The sequence below is a fragment of the Neoarius graeffei genome, chromosome 2 (genome assembly GCF_027579695.1).
Source record: "Neoarius graeffei isolate fNeoGra1 chromosome 2, fNeoGra1.pri, whole genome shotgun sequence".
NCBI classification, from domain to species: Eukaryota; Metazoa; Chordata; class Actinopteri; order Siluriformes; family Ariidae; genus Neoarius; species Neoarius graeffei.
Window position 1 is genome coordinate 19,334,973 of NC_083570.1, and position 20,337 is coordinate 19,355,309.

The 20,337-nt window shown below is 43.1% G+C and overlaps 1 protein-coding gene across 5 annotated transcripts in view; it reads right to left on the reverse strand.

Annotated features, from left to right (window-relative positions):
- epha7 (eph receptor A7) overlaps positions 1-20,337 on the reverse strand; it is a 164,190-nt gene that overhangs the window by 26,104 nt on the left and 117,749 nt on the right. For all 5 annotated transcript variants that reach the window (XM_060913959.1, XM_060913957.1, XM_060913958.1 and 2 more), the window contains exons 6-9: positions 14,304-14,428; positions 10,403-10,577; positions 7,245-7,353; positions 5,642-5,697 (exon numbers count right to left, since the gene is read on the reverse strand). In XM_060913959.1, coding sequence (XP_060769942.1) covers positions 5,642-5,697; positions 7,245-7,353; positions 10,403-10,577; positions 14,304-14,428 — 465 coding nt within the window. The remainder of the gene's footprint in view (positions 1-5,641; positions 5,698-7,244; positions 7,354-10,402; positions 10,578-14,303; positions 14,429-20,337) is intronic.

Here is a 20,337-nt window from a genome sequence, read left to right on the forward strand (position 1 = left end):
ACTCTTTTGTAGTACAAAATTAACACCCACCCACTATGTTCCCTCCCTCCCTCCCTCGCCAACATGCTAATTACAAGCTTTGATACACAGGCCTATTTAATGACACTGCTTCAGACACTATCAGGCCGCGTTATATCACGCTGCGCTAAAATCGGTGAAAATTGCTAACGAGTAATTAAATAATGAAACGAATCTAACTGCTGTTGTAGGCCTGGTGCTTGTGAAGACAGAGCAAATCCAGCTGTTGTTGTTGTTAGCCGTTTTAGCAATGTAAACACTGTGATCTAGTCAGGTCGATGCTTCCTATCTTCCTGTAATCACGTACTCTTGCTAACCTGTCAGCATTGCTGATACGACGAGTCTTATTGCTGCTTCTCTGACAAATTAGGAGTCAGCTGACCTGGCTAACATTTCCATCTCGCATCTGAGCGCAAGGGCACTTTATTACCTTGGCAGCAGCTCTTGTCTTTTTTTTTTTTTTTTTGCGAGCGGTACTCGGCATGCTAGTGTGCTAGTACGCGCGACCAGTCACGATGCAGGCAAGGGAGCTAGCTCTGCTACCTTGAACCTTTGTTTCCAACTCAGCAGTTTGCCTACAGCGCATTGTTAGCAGAGCTTGTCTGGGGAACCCGGCGGCGCGGTCATCTCTAGGGGCTTCATTAGCGAGTGCTGAGGGATAGCAGCTCGTTGGGTGAAAGGGCTGAGAACAGGGGCTTAGCATCTCAGGCAGCGCAATCCAAGAGCGTAATAGCACACATGCTAGCACTGAAGTGTTTGGGACAAGGAGTACGCTCTCATTTTTACTGACCCGTTTCTTTTTTCTTTCTTTCTTTTTTTTTTTAATAGCAGCGCTGACCTAAACTTCAAAAGATGACTCAGAATAACTTTTAGCCTCAGTTCAGTATCTTTACCATGACCGCGGGGATGCTAGCATGTGACTTCCACTGGCCTGTTTTTATGGAGGTTTCAAGCAAACTTATCGCAGTACCTTAGTCATGTTTTAACACTGCAAAAAATGGCCTTTCAAAAATAAGAAATAAAAGATCAAAACAAAGCATATTTGCTTGAATCAGGTGAAAAAAATCTGCCAATGGAACTCGTCAAATCTGACTTGGTAAGATTTCTTAAAGTAAGATGAAAAATCTAACCTGTTTTTAGATGAAATAATTCCAAAATAAGATTGGGGAACTTATTATGCGAGATCTGATTAACTCAAAATAATCAAAATAGTTCTTATAACAAGATCGTACTTCTTACATTTAGCCATTCAAGTCATTTTTATTTATTTCATTTTAAGGGTATTTCACTTCAATTCATGACAAAGTCTTAGCAGTAAAAACTGAATTTAAGAGAAATATACTAATATTAGGATTGTTAAATTCTACAACTAAGCATTGCTAGCTTAAAAGATTCTCCTTTTGTGACCTGTAATTAGTAAAATACTCTAGATATGAGACCAGAGACTATCTTGAATCAAGTTGACGACACGTGTAGCATTGCAACAAGTTTATTTTTTCTCCCATTTCAACATTCAAACATAAAAACACCTTTTAAGATTCCACTTCCCCAGGACCTCAGGCACCAAAAAAAAAAAAGGCTACACATTTTGACTTACAGTGCTTACACAACGCCAAAGCAACAGTGCATTTTGGGGGCACTGACTATTCATGTGTACGAGGGGTTTACAAGATCAGGCACAAAAAAACCCACAAACAAACAAAAAAAACCCACTGAACTTAACTCACAGCATTCCAAAAAGCCCTCACTAAAACGCCCTCCACTCACTCATAGCCTTTCTGAAGGCACTTGTCTGGTCTAGAGTCTGTACAGCATCTAGAAGGACCTCACTCTGAATGACTGAGAAAACAGCCGCAGTAAACTAAGATTCAAAGATTTCAGTAAAGTTCATTTATTCCCAAAACAAGCATACTTTGTTTTTTTTTTCTTGAAACAAGATGAACCGCATTTGACAAATGTCCAACATGTACTTCTCATCTCATCTTGTTATCTGTAGCCGCTTTATCCTGTGCTACAGGGTTGCAGGCAAGCTGGAGCCTATCCCAGCTGACTACGGGCGAAAGGCGGGGTACACCCTGGACAAGTCGCCAGGTCATCACAGGGCTGACACATAGACACAGACAACCATTCACACTCACATTCACACCTACGGTCAATTTAGAGTCACCAGTTAACCTAACCTGCATGTCTTTGGACTGTGGGGGAAACCGGAGCACCCGGAGGAAACCCACGCGGACACGGGAGGAACATGCAAACTCCACACAGACAGCGCTAACCACTACACCACCGTGCCGCCCTTGTTGGGCAATTATGTCTTACAATAAGGGTGGCTAGATGCTTTGACTTGAAAATAGACAAATAAACTTCCTAAGATTTTTATTTTTTGCAGTGAAGACTAAAAAGTCCTGGGTTTCTCTCAGAATATTTAAAAATGTTCCAACTTCATGTGACACGAATATAATATTAATCAGAAATGCTAACACGGGGCGGCACGGTGGTGTAGTGGTTAGCGCTGTCGCCTCACAGCAAGAAGGTCTGGGTTCGAGCCCCGTGGCCGGCGAGGGCCTTTCTGTGCGGAGTTTGCATGTTCTCCCCGTGTCCGCGTGGGTTTCCTCCGGGTGCTCCGGTTTCCCCCACAGTCCAAAGACATGCAGGTTAGGTTAACTGGTGACTCTAAATTGACCGTAGGTGTGAATGTGAGTGTGAATGGTTGTCTGTGTCTATGTGTCAGCCCTGTGATGACCTGGCGACTTGTCCAGGGTGTACCCCGCCTTTCGCCCGTAGTCAGCTGGGATAGGCTCCAGCTTGCCTGCGACCCTGTAGAAGGATAAAGCGGCTAGAGATAATGAGATGAGATGCTAACACGGTTGGTACAATATGCTTGACACTAAAGTGCTCTGAAGAGAAGATGCTGACACAAATGCTAAAACATGGAGAAAGTGTGTCAAAAACACGTCAGTCAGAAAAAAGGTTGACGCTCAGGAAACTGTCTGAGATGAGAAAAGAGCCCACAAAACATAATATTTTAACCAGAACACAAAAAGTAATGGGAATGCTGGCTGAAATGTTGGCACTTGAACACTACTACACCCTGACAGGAAAAAGGCGAGATGCTAATTCTTATGCTAATACTGTATAATGTGAATAGCTATATTATTATATGAAGAAAGATGACTAAACTTAGTCAAGATAACCAGAGATGCTAATAATATCAAGAGAGTGCTTTGTTTTTTAAGTCACTGTCACAGCAGATAGACAATATGCTCATTCTGATGCGAAGGTATTGATAAAGCGTCTGTTTGGTTGATGTGTTTTAAGAAAGCTGACGAAACTTCAACAGAGTTGATATTAATGCTAAAATGTTGTGAACTGAAGCGACTCTGCTCTCACAGGGAAGACAGGAGATGCTAATAGTGATGCTAAAGTATTAATGAAGGGCTTTGCTGACTGTTGTGTATTTACGGTGGTGCTTGAAAGTTTGTCAACCCTTTAGAATTTTCTATATTTCCGCATAAATATGACCCAAGACGTCACCAGATTTTCACACAAGTCCTAAAAGTAGATAAAGAGAACCCAGTTAAACAAATGAGACAAAGATATTCTACTTGGTCATTTATTTATTGAGGAAAATGATCCAATATTACATATCTGTGAGTGGCAAAAGTATGTGAACCTCTAGGATTAGCAGTTAATTTGAAGGTGAAATTAAAGTCAGGTGTTTTCAATCAGGTGTGAGTGGGCACCCTGTTTTATTTAAAGAACAGGGATCTATCAAAGTCTGATCTTCACAACACACGTTTGTGGAAGTGTATCATGGCACGAACAAAGGAGATTTCTGAGGACCTCAGAAGAAGCAGTGTTGATGCTTATCAGGCTGGAAAAGTTGACAAAACCATCTCTAAAGAGTTTGGACTCCACCAATCCACAGTCAGACAGATTGGAGGAAATTCAAGACCATTGTTACCCTCCCCAGGAGTGGTCGACCAACAAAGATCACTCCAAGAGCAAGGCGTGTAATAGTCGGCGAGGTCACAAAGGACCCCAGGGTAACTTTTAAGCAACTGAAGGCCTCTCTCACATTGGCTAATGTTAATGTTCATGAGTCCACCATCAGGAGAACACTGAACAACAATGGTGTGCATGGCAGGGTTGCAAGGAGAAAGCCACTGCTCTCCAAAAAGAACATTGCTGCTCATCTGCAGTTTGCTAAAGATCACGTGGACAAGCCAGAAGGCTATTGGAAAAATGTTTTGTGGATGGATGAGACCAAAATAGAACTTTTTGGTTTAAATGAGAAGTGTTATGTTTGGAGAAAGGAAAACACTGCATTCCAGCATAAGAACCTTATCCCATCTGTGAAACATGGTGGTGGGAGTATCATGGTTTGGGCCGATCATGGTTTGGGCCTGTTTTGCTGCATCTGGGCCAGGACGGCTTGCCATCTTTGATGGAACAATGAATTCTGAATTATACCAGCGAATTCTAAAGGAAAATGTCAGGACATCTGTCTCATTTGTTTAACTGGGTTCTCTTTATCTACTTTTAGGACTTGTGTGAAAATCTGATGACGTTTTAGGTCCTATTTATGCAGAAATATAGAAAGTTCTAAAGGGTTCACAAACTTTCAAGCACCAGTGTAGCACTGATGCTCAAGTAGACAAACTGAGGAAAAAGTTTGCAACTGACTGAAATTCATGGCAAAGATTTTGAAGAAGCAAACATATTGATTGGTTTTTCAAACGTTGGGAACTGAGGAGATGCTAAATCTAGTGTTAAAATATTGAGAGTTTGGTTTATTGACTTGTCTTGAGACTAAACGTCACTTTTGATGACTCCGAGCACTATATACACTACCGTTCAAAAGTTTGGGGTCACTTTGAAATTTCCATATTTTTGAAAGAAAAGCACTGTTCTTTTCAATGAAGATCACTTTAAACTAATCAGAAATCCACTCTATACATTGCTAATGTGGTAAATGACTATTCTAGCTGCAAATGTCTGGTTTTTGGTGCAATATCTCCATAGGTGTATAGAGGCCCATTTCCAGCAACTCTCACTCCAGTGTTCTAATGGTACAATGTGTTTGCTCATTGCCTCAGAAGGCTAATGGATGATTAGAAAACCCTTGTACAATCATGTTAGCACAGCTGAAAACAGTTGAGCTCTTTAGAGAAGCTATAAAACTGACCTTCCTTTGAGCAGATTGAGTTTCTGGAGCATCACATTTGTGGGGTCGATTAAATGCTCAAAATGGCCAGAAAAATGTCTCGACTATATTTTCTATTCATTTTACAACTTATGGTGGTAAATAAAAGTGTGACTTTTCATGGAAAAAACAAAATTGTCTGGGTGACCCCAAACTTTTGAACGGTAGTGTATACAGATTAGCCATAGTAATGAAAAAGCAAGATGCTAGCAGACTAAATTTCATTGCTAAACCGCTGAAAACTGGAATCTTTGCTCATAACGATGCTGAAGTGATTTGGGAAAGGTTCATAAAAACAACATTTAACCGGAACACAACATGGGTGCTTTTTTTTTTTTTTACCTGAATAAACTTTTACCGCTTGAGTGTGTGTGTGTGTGTGTGTGTGTATTGTTGCTAGCAAAACCTGATACTCACATTGGAAGTAAAGCTCTTCGTCTCCTTCCTGGTCGGCTTTACTGTAGCCGCAGTGCCTGAGAGAGAGAGAGAGAGAGAGAGAGAGAGAGAGAGAGAGAGAGACTGTAAACAGGTTGTACCAGGATACAAGTGATACAACTAACTGACTAACACTGGCGATTCCTTCCAATGATGTTCCATAAACATGTCTTCACAGAAATCTTCGTATCAGCAATTACACATTTTTCTTTCAGAAATTATTTTTTAACAGCCCTGTGCAAAAGTCTTAGCCCCCTGTTTTGTTTTGTTTTTATTCCCATACAAACTTTGCTATAGATTTCTATTTTATGACTTCTACATTATCGAGTCAGTACAAAAACATTTTAGAGTACCAAACGTTTACTTTCCAGCACAAAAAATGTTACAGGAAAAAAAAAAAAGTTTGTATCTGAGAAGAATATTACATAAAAGACCACTTCATGAAGGCGACTGGGTTTTGGTGCAAAATGAAGAAGCGAGTGTGACAGTCAAAGTGTCCAGAAGAACTGTGGCTGGTTCTGTAAGATGCTCTGTAAAACCTACAGCTCATTTCCTTATAAAGCTGCACTCATTGGACCTGAGATGACTTGTTTTTTTAAAGCAAAAGGTCGTCTCACACCAAATATTGACTTTGTTTCATTTATTTTGGCTTGCTGATTACTGTTTATAGTCTTTTTTTCATGTTAAAACATTTCATTTCATTATTTTTCAGCCAGGCGGCACGGTGGTGTAGTGGTTAGCGCTGTCGCCTCACAGCAAGAAGGTCCGGGTTCGAGCCCTGTGGGCGGCGAGGGCCTTTCTGTGCGGAGTTTGCATGTTCTCCCCGTGTCCGCGTGGGTTTCCTCCGGGTGCTCCGGTTTCCCCCACAGTCCAAAGACATGCAGGTTAGGTTAACTGGTGACTCTAAATTGACCGTAGGTGTGAATGTGAGTGTGAATGGTTGTCTGTGTCTATGTGTCAGCCCTGTGATGACCTGGCGACTTGCCCAGGGTGTATCCCGCCTTTCGCCCGTAGTCAGCTGGGATAGGCTCCAGATTGCCTGCGACCCTGTAGAACAGGATAAAGCGGCTAGAGATAATGAGATGAGAGATTTTTCAGCCATTTTTGGTCGACAGCATTTCTTTACACGTGCCTAAGACTTTTGCACAGTACTATATATATATAAAGTTTTCGGCTTAGGTAATGTACATGTCCCTATGAACATCAAGAGGTCGGGCCTCTGAATATGAAGTGGTGAAGCACAGCATTCGGCCACACAGGCATGCTTGGAAGTGATGGGAGTGGATGAAACACACACACACACGTGTCAACGAAAGGAAACAAAGTGGACTTTCATCTTTTTCCGGAGCAGCCTTCCTTTCTATGAAAAAAAAAACATGCAAAAAAAAAGTAGCACACTCTCGTTCCTGACATGGACACTGGTGACACAAGTGGCATGCTGATGGGTGAGTGCGATCAGCTCAGGGGGAGTGTGTGGAAGAATCCACCGTGACACCCACGAGAGACAGGAAACAAAAGGCAAGCACATGCCAGAGCGGAGGAGACTCACAGGAGCGGCGAGTCAACGGGGGCCGCGAGAGCGTACCTTCTCCCGATGATGAAGCCGAACACCATGAACACCAGGATGATGGTGCCGGCTACTGCCACCACGGCGATGATGATGACTGGGTTCTGCTCGCTTGACACAATCGTGGCTAACACACACAAACAAAATACACAGAGACATCCAGGCTGTTCAAACATCTAGCAATTACATCAGTCTTAATTATATGCAAAATGGGGGGAAAAAAAAAAACAACAACCCCACAATCTAGCCCCTTACTCCCAAAAACATTCCAACATTATGGAAATTCAATCCTGTATCCAAGTCCCGCCATCGCTTACTGAGGAAATGTGAACTTTTCCAACAAATTTCGTTCACTCCGGTATATTTAGACTCGTTCAATCATCGGAACTAGCATGCTAGTCTGTAGATGAGCGTTCGAGATGAGCGTAACCCCCTTTTTCTCGACTTCTCTCTGTTCTATTTTAGGGTCTCTCTCCAAGTGCACGGTTCTACTGTTTCTGAAAATGGGCTTAATAGTTCCCAGCGGTAACGTGGTGCCCTTCATTTGAAACAATGACACATTCAGGTTGGAGCGTTTCACGTTCGGACCGCTTCTCCGCCGTTAAAAGTGCACTCGCATTGACAGAGTGCTGAGGGAACAGGATATGGCGCTCTGGCTCAATAAATTATCCAGCGAGACAGCAGGATTTAAAGAGCATGTCATGGCGGGGATTTTGACAGGCATTCACACTTTTTGTTGTGTGGGGGTTACTGTGGAGTCGCGTCGTTCTGCTCAAATGCCGGCTCAGAGCAGGAAAAACGCAGGAGCACCGAGTCGTCCGTGCCAGATCTCTACGCTCAGTTGCTTCTGATCCGAAACCACAAAAATTACTTTCGAAGTAAAACTAACAGTAATATTACTCAATAAACACAATAACGTCGCTGCAATAAGGTCTTATTCTTACACGAAGACAATTATAATACTTAATTGTATTATTAATAACATAATTGCAGGCCATTTTAATTCTCATCCTGTCCATAAATCTGATGATAGCGATAATGTTTTAAAATGCTGAAGTGGCAGTGGGGGTGTGGTCACGTGCTGGCTGTAAACGGGAGGCAGAGAACGAGCCCGGTAACGGATGAATGGGTGCAGCTGTGTGTGGTTAATGAGGAAGTGTATTGATAGACTTTGTGTTTCAGTGAGCGGCTTTTGACCCGAAAGCGAGAGCTGACGCCGGTGAGCTGGCAGTGACCTTATCCGTGAACAGACTGAAGACAATGGAAACGGTGTGTGGCCTGTTTTTGTTTTGGCTGTCTTTAAAGCGCTTTAATTTGACACCAGAAGCAGTTAGAATCACAATAATTCAAAAATGAAATCCTGCTCTATCCAAAGCCTGTCTTGCCGAGTTTTAGAGTGTTTTTTAATCCTTCATATTGAATTGGTGTTAATTACAACCCCGATTCCAAAAAAGTTGGGACAAAGTACACATTGTAAATAAAAATGGAATGCAATGATGTGGAAGTTTCAAAATTCCATATTTTATTCAGAATAGAACATAGATGACATATCAAATGTTTAAACTGAGAAAATGTATCATTTAAAGAGAAAAAATAGGTGATTTTAAATTTCATGACACCAACACATCTCAAAAAAGTTGGGACAAGGCCATGTTTACCACTGTGAGACATCCCCTTTTCTCTTTACAACAGTCTGTAAACGTCTGGGGACTGAGGAGACAAGTTGCTCAAGTTTAGGGATAGGAACGTTAACCCATTCTTGTCTAATGTAGGATTCTAGTTGCTCAACTGTCTTAGGTCTTTTTTGTCGTATCTTCCGTGTTATGATGCGCCAAATGTTTTCTATGGGTGAAAGATCTGGACTGCAGGCTGGCCAGTTCAGTACCCGGACCCTTCTTCTACGCAGCCATGATGCTGTAATTGATGCAGTATGTGGTTTGGCATTGTCATGTTGGAAAATGCAAGGTCTTCCCTGAAAGAGACGTCGTCTGGAAGGGAGCATATGTTGCTCTAGAACCTGGATATACCTTTCAGCATTGATGGTGTCTTTCCAGATGTGTAAGCTGCCCATGCCACACGCACTAATGCAACCCCATACCATCAGAGATGCAGGCTTCTGAACTGAGCGCTGATAACAACTCGGGTCGTCCTTCTCCTCTTTAGTCCGAATGACACGGCGTCCCTGATTTCCATAAAGAACTTCAAATTTTGATTCGTCTGACCACAGAACAGTTTTCCACTTTGCCACAGTCCATTTTAAATGAGCCTTGGCCCAGAGAAGACGTCTGTGCTTCTGGATCATGTTTAGATACGGCTTCTTCTTTGAACTGTAGAGTTTTAGCTGGCAACGGCGGATGGCACGGTGAATTGTGTTCACAGATAATGTTCTCTGGAAATATTCCTGAGCCCATTTTGTGATTTCCAATACAGAAGCATGCCTGTATGTGATGCAGTGCCGTCTAAGGGCCCGAAGATCACGGGCACCCAGTCTGGTTTTCCAGCCTTGACCCTTACGCACAGAGATTCTTCCAGATTCTCTGAATCTTTTGATGATGATATGCACTGTAGATGATGATATGTTCAAACTCCTTGCAATTTTACACTGTCGAACTCCTTTCTGATATTGCTCCACTATTTGTCGGCGCAGAATTAGGGGGATTGGTGATCCTCTTCCCATCTTTACTTCTGAGAGCCGCTGCCACTCCAAGATGCTCTTTTTATACCCAGTGATGTTAATGACCTATTGCCAATTGAGCTAATGAGTTGCAGTTTGGTCCTCCAGCTGTTCCTTTTTTGTACCTTTAACTTTTCCAGCCTCTTATTGTCCCTGTCCCAACTTTTTTGAGATGTGTTGCTGTCAAGAAATTTCAAATGAGCCAATATTTGGCATGAAATTTCAAAATGTTTCACTTTTGACATTTGATATGTTGTCTATGTTCTATTGTGAATACAATATCAGTTTTTGAGATTTGTAAATTTTTGCATTCCGTTTTTATTTACAATTTGTACTTTGTCCCAACTTTTTTGGAATCGGGGTTATATACTGTATACTGTATATCCCTAATAATTAGGAAAGGCCACAGATGCATTAATGATCGTCGATCATTTCTTATATCGTGAAACATAAGTGTTTAATTCGCAGCAGATACAACATTAATAATATCTATAATCCATACCAGCTCCTGACGACTCGTCCTTCGTGGTGATCTCGAGCCTGGAACCGAACATGCCGTATCCAGCCGAGGTGAACGCTCTGATCTGGAACACGTACGCCGTGCTGGGCTTCAGGTTGTTTACCGTGGCCGATGTGGACTTGGACTTGACTGTTGAGTAGACGTGATCCTTCTGGTCCTTTACATTGAAGAAGGAAAAAAAAAAAGAACAAACAAACACTGTGATTTTCCCTAGTCAGGCTGAGGGAAACAAATACTTTCTTCAAGTACTTTATGCAGATGAAAAGCTGCTCTCGAGGGTTTTTATCCAAGGACCTTCAAGGGTTTTGCTGTGGAGCTGGTGGAGGAGCGATATTGATAGAACAACAGCCTTCGCGCGTTACTGTGGTAACTGTGAGAAAGAAAGCTGTCGAGAGCAGCGCTTCGTTTACAATGCGCTCGAGTCTCGAGAGGTTTGCATATGATCTGCTTCTTTTTCTCTCACACGGATGTTGTTAACGTAAAGTTAAGGATTATTGAGGGAACGCTGGTCTCTAATTTTCCAACCACAGCCCTGGATCTGCCCAGGAAACAGATGGATCTTTAAACCTCTCCCTTTTTTGAGTGCGTTTTGAAGCTTTTGTGTTCACTCTTGGCTAAATGGCTTATATAAGTGTCAGTTACAGGAAAGACTTGGTCAGAAATGAGAAGAAAACTGTTTGGCGTTTGAAGGTTTGCACTGGAGCGAGAAGGAGAATGTTGCTAGTAAGGAAAATAAGGCTAATAAGTTTAAGGCTACTAGTCAAGTAGAGTGCTTTTACACAGATCTGAAGGAAGGCAGCAATCTTTTCAAACAGATGCTGCGTAACACACTTGAAGCAAAGTGCTACCCACCGTCTTCCGCATACACACAGTGGGGCTCGTCCGGGACCTCACGAAGTGCTTTTTATTCCTCTTACACCAAAGCATAATTTGTCAACACAAAAGCATTTATTCAAATGACACATTTCACTTTTTTTTAAAACCCCCTCAGAGCTACATTTAAATGTTGAAGAATGTCCACAAAACCGATCGTATCACAATACTTTGCAAGATCTGACAAGGGTTAGGGTTGAGGATGTCTCATGATGCTCATATATCACAAAATCAACAAACTATCACCATATTGCCCCGTTCTAGTTGTGAGTAGATATCGCATCGTGTGCTTTTACAGCATAAAATAGTTCAGTGTACTGAATCAGAAAACGCACAGATCCCGTCCTATGCTACTCCAGCCTTTCAGTACGATAACTGGAGTCTCCCGATATCAAAAAATTTTAAAGGATTCTCTACAGCTTTGGGACTACTGTTAAAAACAAAAGATCAACTGTGAGCTACTGCTCATTTACGTATACCCCCGCTCTTGCTTATATCAGAATGCAAGCAATCGAAGGAATAGGACACTCATTATGAATCAAGCAGTTCTGATTTGTAGTCGCTGAGAAAAGTTGTACGAAAGTTTTGTAAATCCATGCTACATGTTTCGTAAATACATTCAGTCGGTAAACAGGAAGTCGATGTGCGACAGACATGAAAACGGTATACACGGTATAGAAACCCAAGCTGAAGCTCGGTACCAAATATCAAGCAGTTCTGATTTGTAGTTGCTGAGAAAAACATTATGAAATTTTTGTAAATCCATGCTATATGTTTTGTAAATACATTCAGTCGGTAAACAGGAAGTCAATGTGCGACAGATGTGAAAATGGTATAGACGGTATAGAACCCCAAGCTGAAGCTCGGTACCAAATATCAAGCAGTTCTGATTTGTAGTTGCTGAGAAAAACATTATGAAAATTTTGTAAATCCATGCTATATGTTTTGTAAATACATTCGGTTGGTAAACAGGAAGTCGATGTGCGACAGACCTGAAAACGGTATACACGGTATAGAACCCCAAGCTGAAGTTTGGTACCAAATATCAAGCAGTCGTGATTTGTAGTTACTGAGAAAAATGTTATGAAAATTTTGTAAATCCACGCTATATGTTTTGTAAATACATTCAGTCGGTAAACAGGAAGTCAATGTGCGACAGACCTGAAAACGGTAAACACGGTATAGAACCCCAAGCTGAAGCTCGGTACCAAATATCAAGCAATTCTGATTTGTAGTTGCTGAGAAAAGTTGTACGGAAGTTTTGTAAATCCATGGTATATGTTTCGTAAATACATTCAGTCGGTAAACAGGAAGTCGATGTGCAATAGACCTGAAAACGGTATACACGGTATAGAACCCCAAGCTGAAGGTTGCTAACAAATATCAAGCAGTCGTGATTTGTAGTTGCTGAGAAAAATGTTATGAAAATTTTGTAAATCCACGCTATATGTTTTGTAAATACATTCAGTTGGTAAACAGGAAGTCGATGTGCGACAGACATGAAAACGGTATACACGGTATAGAAACCCAAGCTGAAGCTCGGTACCAAATATCAAGCAGTTCTGATTTGTAGTTGCTGAGAAAAACATTATGAAATTTTTGTAAATCCATGCTATATGTTTTGTAAATACATTCAGTCGGTAAACAGGAAGTCAATGTGCGACAGATGTGAAAATGGTATAGACGGTATAGAACCCCAAGCTGAAGCTCGGTACCAAATATCAAGCAGTTCTGATTTGTAGTTGCTGAGAAAAACATTATGAAAATTTTGTAAATCCATGCTATATGTTTTGTAAATACATTCGGTTGGTAAACAGGAAGTCGATGTGCGACAGACCTGAAAACGGTATACACGGTATAGAACCCCAAGCTGAAGTTTGGTACCAAATATCAAGCAGTCGTGATTTGTAGTTACTGAGAAAAATGTTATGAAAATTTTGTAAATCCACGCTATATGTTTTGTAAATACATTCAGTCGGTAAACAGGAAGTCAATGTGCGACAGACCTGAAAACGGTAAACACGGTATAGAACCCCAAGCTGAAGCTCGGTACCAAATATCAAGCAATTCTGATTTGTAGTTGCTGAGAAAAGTTGTACGGAAGTTTTGTAAATCCATGGTATATGTTTCGTAAATATATTAAGTCGGTAAACAGGAAGTCGATGTGCGACAGACCTGAAAATGGTATACACGGTATAGAACCCCAAGCTGAAGGTTGCTACCAAATATCAAGCAGTTCTGATTTGTAGTTGCTGAGAAAAGTTGTACGGAAGTTTTGTAACTCCATGCTATATGTTTCGTAAATACATTAAGCCGGTAAACAGGAAGTCGATGTGCGACAGACCTGAAAACGGTATAGAACCCCAAGCTGAAGTTTGGTACCAAGTGGCTATGATTTGTGGTTGCTGAGAAAAAGGGTGTTTCGGACAGACAGAGGTAAACCAGTATAGCCCCCCTTCCTTCGGCGCGGGGGTATGATAATAAATAATCATAAAAAGTGTTATATGAATAAAATTCAATTATGTAGTTTTATGGTGCTGCATCATTGACACATCATTACCAGCAGTGTGTCTGGGGGACGGTGTGTGTCGCGTAATGGGCTATGTGTCACGCCTCAGTGTGTGCAGAAGACTTTAGGAACTTAATAGCAAACACATTGTTGCGATCGTATGCAGGCTCATGCATGTGTGTGGGCCTGCAGCGCTGCTGATATTTCCGAGCGGTTCAAGAACCTCTGGCTAATTCAAACCTCCCGAGTGCCTTGTTCATTTTTGCGATTCTTCAAGAAGGACAGGGGGAATGCAAATGGGACGGCGTCGAGGAGGAGAGGAAGACAAAGAGGAAAGGCGAGAACACTCGGGTGGTGACAGACACGGACCCACACAGTATCGAACTCGAACGCAGACACAGAATCGCATTGTCCCAGCTTTCAAAAAACACGCACACCCCTGTGTGCGCACTCTCTTTCTGGATTTCTCATTGCTACTCTCTCTCTTTTTAATAGACTCACCTTCTCATAGTACTTGATCTCATATTCGGTGATGACTCCATTGGGCTGCTCGGGTTCCTGCCATGAGAGCTGGATGCTGTGCTCCTGTACGCGCTCCTTAATCACCTCGTTGACCTGAGACGGAGCTGAAACACATCGAGAGAAAGAATCAGAAAAGTTGCAACAGCTATAACTCAAATGTACAAAAACAAACAGCCCGCTGGATCCTATACTGCAGTTTATTTACTTATTTCTTTTTTTTTTTTTTTAACCACACGTCTGCACCTCTCGATTGCTCGGCTGATGAATATTCACGCAGCGGCTCCCGAATGTTTACGGCTGGTAATGGAAATTTCAATTAGAGAGCAAATAGCGGAAGACGGCCTCATCCCAGCCAGAAGGAAGAAGACAGGTCTGCCTCGCGAACGGCAATTAAGTCGAATTAATTCCAACCACGTGAGTGCCTCGCATCGCACGCCCCCCAAAGACCACAGAGACTCCACGAGCCTTTTCATGAAACCATGACAGGCATCTCCACCACAGGCACTTGACGGCACCTTGCGACAATCTTTCGCCTTTTTTTCATCTTTTTGTGCCATTATGCCTGTTGATCATGATGTTATGAGCCACCGTGGTGCCGTTTCTGTAATAATGCTCCTCGCGTTTGGAGCACAGAGGCATTTTTAACTCAAAATGAGCAGAAATTACATCCGTCTGCATTCTTGTTGAACGTTAATGGAAGGAGTCTCCAGTGTCAGCGCTGTGTAAATTCAAAAGAAAGAAAGGAGAGGCCGAAACGCGAGCGAACGACCGTTTATAGGCGCTATAACGTAAGGGAGGACAGGAACTAACTAACTAACTAACCGTCACATACAATTAGTTAAACAAACACTCGAACACGTCCTGTTTGAGAAAAATTCTTCAATGCGGTAATACAAACTCCGCTTTGCGTTGAGTCGCATCATTCCACCATGGCATTGATTATTTTCCTTGAATAGGACACCTCCAGGTGTTTTATTCTTTAAGCTAAGGTCACACATACAGTAGGTAGTTGATCTGTGAGAACCGTGGCTGGGGCTACCGTGGCCATTCCGGCAGATTTTGGAGGTGATCTGTTGCATAAATTTGGGCGGAGTAAATATGCAAATGAAGCCACGGTAGCTGTGACGGAAAACGCCAATAAACTAAACGGCGGAAGCGACGTATAGCAACGTATGGCCTTACGGCAATGCCGGCAGCGTGTACGATTTTCACAGCTGCAGTACGGGATAGCCACGGCAAGATGAAATAAGCCATGCACCTTTCTGCAGAATGTTGTTCCGTGAACATTTTGAGCTAACCCCCGGTAGCCCACGTAATCCTCAAGGATGCTCAAGGATGCCTTCACGGTTGCGACGGATGAATTCATCCGGCGCTTGACCCACAGCGAAACTTTCCAGGGATGGAAGCCATGCCATCTCGGATGTCATAGTAGCTCCCCAGCTCTCACGTATTCCGACGGAAGGGCCCGGAATGCGTGCTCGTTGACCCCTGGAAGGCTCAAAATCGTCTACCGTGAAGTGAGACCTGAGCTTTTCATGTTGTTTCCCATCTGAGAAAACGTTCCTTTGCCACTGTGATACCATCTCCACATCCACGTCGAAATAACGCCGTGGAATAAAAACAAACACCCCCCCCAAAAAAAAAAAAAACCTCTCGAGAACCTTTCGCTAAGCTGTGAAAAGCATTCAGAGGTAATCGCTAGAGGTCATAACCTCGCTGGTCTATGTCTCTGCTCTGCGCTGACCCATCATGAACGAGAGACTGCAGATTTTGAGCATGTGACACTAATGCGAATGCCAGCCTGTGCCTCCAGACTGCACCAGTCAAGCTCTGTTTTGACACGTCTCATGTAATTGAACTCGAACAGCAGTAGCATCGCTCACACACACACACAGTGCTCTTCCACACTGTACTGCAAATTTCACATCGACTTCACCAAACCCCACACCGTATTCAAAATTAAAATGCATGTAAACTAATAAAAGCAATCTCGGTAAAGAATGATCATCTCACAGTGATGAATCTGGAGCGAAATTTGCACCAGCCACTGCTATTTCATAATCCAAGCTCCTGTTTTAACTTGGCTGCTGAGCTTTCCTGCGTTCATATCGCTTCGCCTGTTGACAGTCACTGTCTGCAGCGAGTGTCAATTACCCAAGAGGGCGAGGCATACAGCGATGGCAATGGTTTGCAATTTAATATGACACTTGTACACTTGAGAGGGTTCGTAGGCTGAGTAATTGGATATTTTACCCTCTTTACTGTTTGCTGTCACTTGATGGGCGGGATGGCGTGCAAGGCTAAAGGGCCTTTCACAACGGTTGCCTCTTTACCATAGAACTCGAGGACAAGGCGGACAAACTGGCTATTACAGTATTGGAGGACATGGCGAGGTCCTCACACTGTTTCTAATGGATTATCTTTTCCTGCGTTTTAGTCGAAACAAATGCGACTTTAGCCATCATCTACCGTCTCATCTCATCTCATTATCTCTAGCCGCTTTATCCTTCTACAGGGTCGCAGGCAAGCTGGAGCCTATCCCAGCTGACTACGGGCGAAAGGCGGGGTACACCCTGGACAAGTCGCCAGGTCATCACAGGGCTGACACATAGACACAGACAACCATTCACGCTCACATTCACACCTACGGTCAATTTAGAGTCACCAGTTAACCTAACCTGCATGTCTTTGGACTGTGGGGGAAACCGGAGCACCCGGAGGAAACCCACGCGGACACGGGGAGAACATGCAAACTCCGCACAGAAAGGCCCTCGCCGGCCACGGGGCTCGAACCCAGGACCTTCTTGCTGTGAGGCGACAGCGCTAACCACTACACCACCGTGCCGCCATCATCTACCGTATGGACTCAAATGTATCCTGGCTACGTAGTGCTTGAGTTAGGGCTCGTAACATCATTTTCGTCAACAACAGTTACATCAAACTACTTCAGGCTCAAGATATCAACGTCTGGCTAGCTTAATGTTACCAAGTACTGTACAATATGCTGAGAAAGCTAGAACAAATAAACTCAAAGGGCACTAGGTAGAGTGCATACCCTCCTGCCAAACCACATATTAAAATATCCAGATGTTTACTCATCTGGGATGTGGCTCCATATATGTACAGTTGTGGTCAGAAGTTTACATACAGTGACATGAATGTCCTCTTGGATATGAATGTCATGGCAATATTTAGGCTTTCAGTGATTTCCTTGAACTGTTCTTTTTCTGTGGCAGAATGATTGTACAGCATACAGCTTTAATTAAAAAAAACCCCAAACACTAGAATTTGGTGTACAAGTTTTAATTGTCTTTGGGTTTTCTGAAATCAACACACGGTCAAAATGATACATGCAGCACACCTAATATTTGGGTAAAATGTCTCTTCGCGGCGGCACGGTGGTGTAGTGGTTAGCGCTGTCACCTCACAGCAAGAAGGTCCGGGTTCGAGCCCCGTGGCCGGCGAGGGCCTTTCTGTGCGGAGTTTGCATGTTCTCCCCGTGTCCGCATGGGTTTCCTCCGGGTGCTCCGGTTTCCCCCACAGTCCAAAGACATGCAGGTTAGGTTAACTGGTGACTCTAAATTGACCATTGGTGTGAATGTGAGTGTGAATGGTTGTCTGTGTCTTAGGGCTGCTCGATATTGGAAAAAATCAATATCACGATTTTTTCAGTAAATATTGATATCGCGATTTTTAAAACGATATTTATACACCTTTTTTTAAAGCCCCGATCATCAACACCCGAGGCACCGGGCCACATTTTTATAGTACAGGCCTCATAGGCTACCTGTCAACCCTTCCCGTTGTACCCTGAAACGCCTTTTACTTAAACTATTTACTGTGCAAGCGCGTACTTTGCATAGGTCCTATAGCCTGCACAAGGCTCACGTTCTCCTCACTCAACATTTCCGATCACAGAGGATGGAGCCAGTGCTGGTATTACCAGTGATTACTGCGTAACGTCCACACTGGCTCGTAGCCAGCCAAGGATAAAATCTCTCTCTCTCACACACACACTACAACGTAAGCTTGTGTGTTGTTAAGACACCAACATTAAACACGCACAATATAGAGACAAGTCCTTAAGAATTAACATACATGAAAATAGCTCAGCGGCATGTAAACATTCCCTGAAAGTGTAGGTGGCACTGCGGCTAGATGCTACGTGAAATGGCACAAGGCAAACACCATGCTTCGCTCAGTCAACAGACAAAATCCACGAACCCAGCAGTCCTCCTACTACTGTGGGTTAGTGTTCTGTGGCCAAAAACACCCTATGCACAGTCATTCCAAAACATCCCCACTAGTTGCAGGTTATGTCTCAAATACAGATATGCGTTGTGGATTAAGCGATCTATTTTCAAGCATGGCGGCACGGTGGTGTAGTGGTTAGCGCTGTCGCCTCACAGCAAGAAGGTCCTGGGTTCGAGCCCCGGGGCCGGCGAGGGCCTTTCTGTGTGGAGTTTGCATGTTCTCCCCGTGTCCGCGTGGGTTTCCTCCGGGTGCTCCGGTTTCCCCCACAGTCCAAAGACATGCAGGTTAGGTTAACTGGTGACTCTAAATTGACCGTAGGTGTGAATGTGAGTGTGAATGGTTGTCTGTGTCTATGTGTCAGCCCTGTGATGACCTGGCGACTTGTCCAGGGTGTACCCCGCCTTTCGCCCATAGTCAGCTGGGATAGGCTCCAGCTTGCCTGCGACCCTGTAGAAGGATAAAGCGGCTAAAGATAATGAGAATGAGATGAGATGAGATTTTCAAGCATCAGGCTTCTCTTCCTTCATCTTCCAAATGTGGACTCCGCTATCTTTTTGGCATGTCAGCATTGAAATACCATTTGCAGAGATATTTCACTCGCCATTAAGAAAAGTAAAAGCAACACATGATTAGGGCTACATGATTAGCAGGGGGACACCGTTTTAAGCGCACGGAATTTTAAAAACAATGTAATTACATCTGAGTCCGTCTACATCGCGCAATAAACCCGTCCTTAGCAGAACCTACTTCAAAGCATGATGCTAGCTGCAGATGCACAAGTCAAAATCAAATGAACCCAAGTAAACATGCCGCGGCGGGCAACATTAATAACCAAATTGCCTTACCTTAAAACGCTGCCTTGACCACAGGACGACTCGCAATTATTCCACTTAAATCCACACGGTTTAACACATCTAACACAGCTAGCAAGCTGGATATGTGCTAATATTGTTGTGCTTGTTTTCTTCCGTAGATGCCATTTTTACATTACCCAGTCCCACATCCAAAAATATGACGTAAATATATGTTAATTGTATTATTATAACTATTAGCAAGCAAATCAAACAACATATTAACAAATCAATATATCAAATCACCCGACACGTATGAAAACAGAAGAACTGATTTTTTACTGTTGCGGAGATATCGCGGGAGTTGTGGTATATTTCGTAGCGTTGAACAGAGTACAGGGAATAGACGACTGCACCTTGTCCTTGACCTTAACATTGCCCGTTTTTTGGATTTTTCCAAGTGTTTCATCGTGAACCACTTTATGGCTTACTCTTATGTGACTGAATAGATTGGAGGTGTTGCCAAGAGGAGCAGAAACGACCTTACCGCAAATCCGGCACATTGCTCGTTTCTGCTCCTCGTCGGCCTCCTCAAAGCCAAAATGGTCCCATATCACCGAAGTTTTCCTCCCTTTTTTGTCAACAAGCTGAGGACGTTTCCCCTCATCTCCCATCTTGCGCGCCCTTGCAATCTTCTCTTCAGCGGGAATGGTGACTGAGGAGAGCGTGAGAAACTCCAGACTTTTTCCTCAGCATAGCTAGTTCTGACAGTTCTGACGTCCATGACGTATCACCCGCCGCATTTTACTTAACCCCTTTGCTGCCACGCTGAACCATTGTGCGGCCTTCAATGGCTCGTGTTGAGGAGAATGTATTTCCTGACTGTGCACGTCCCTTTCGACAAATGACAAAAAATCGTTTCATATCGATATTATGAATTTTGATATCGTTTGACACCAATATCGATA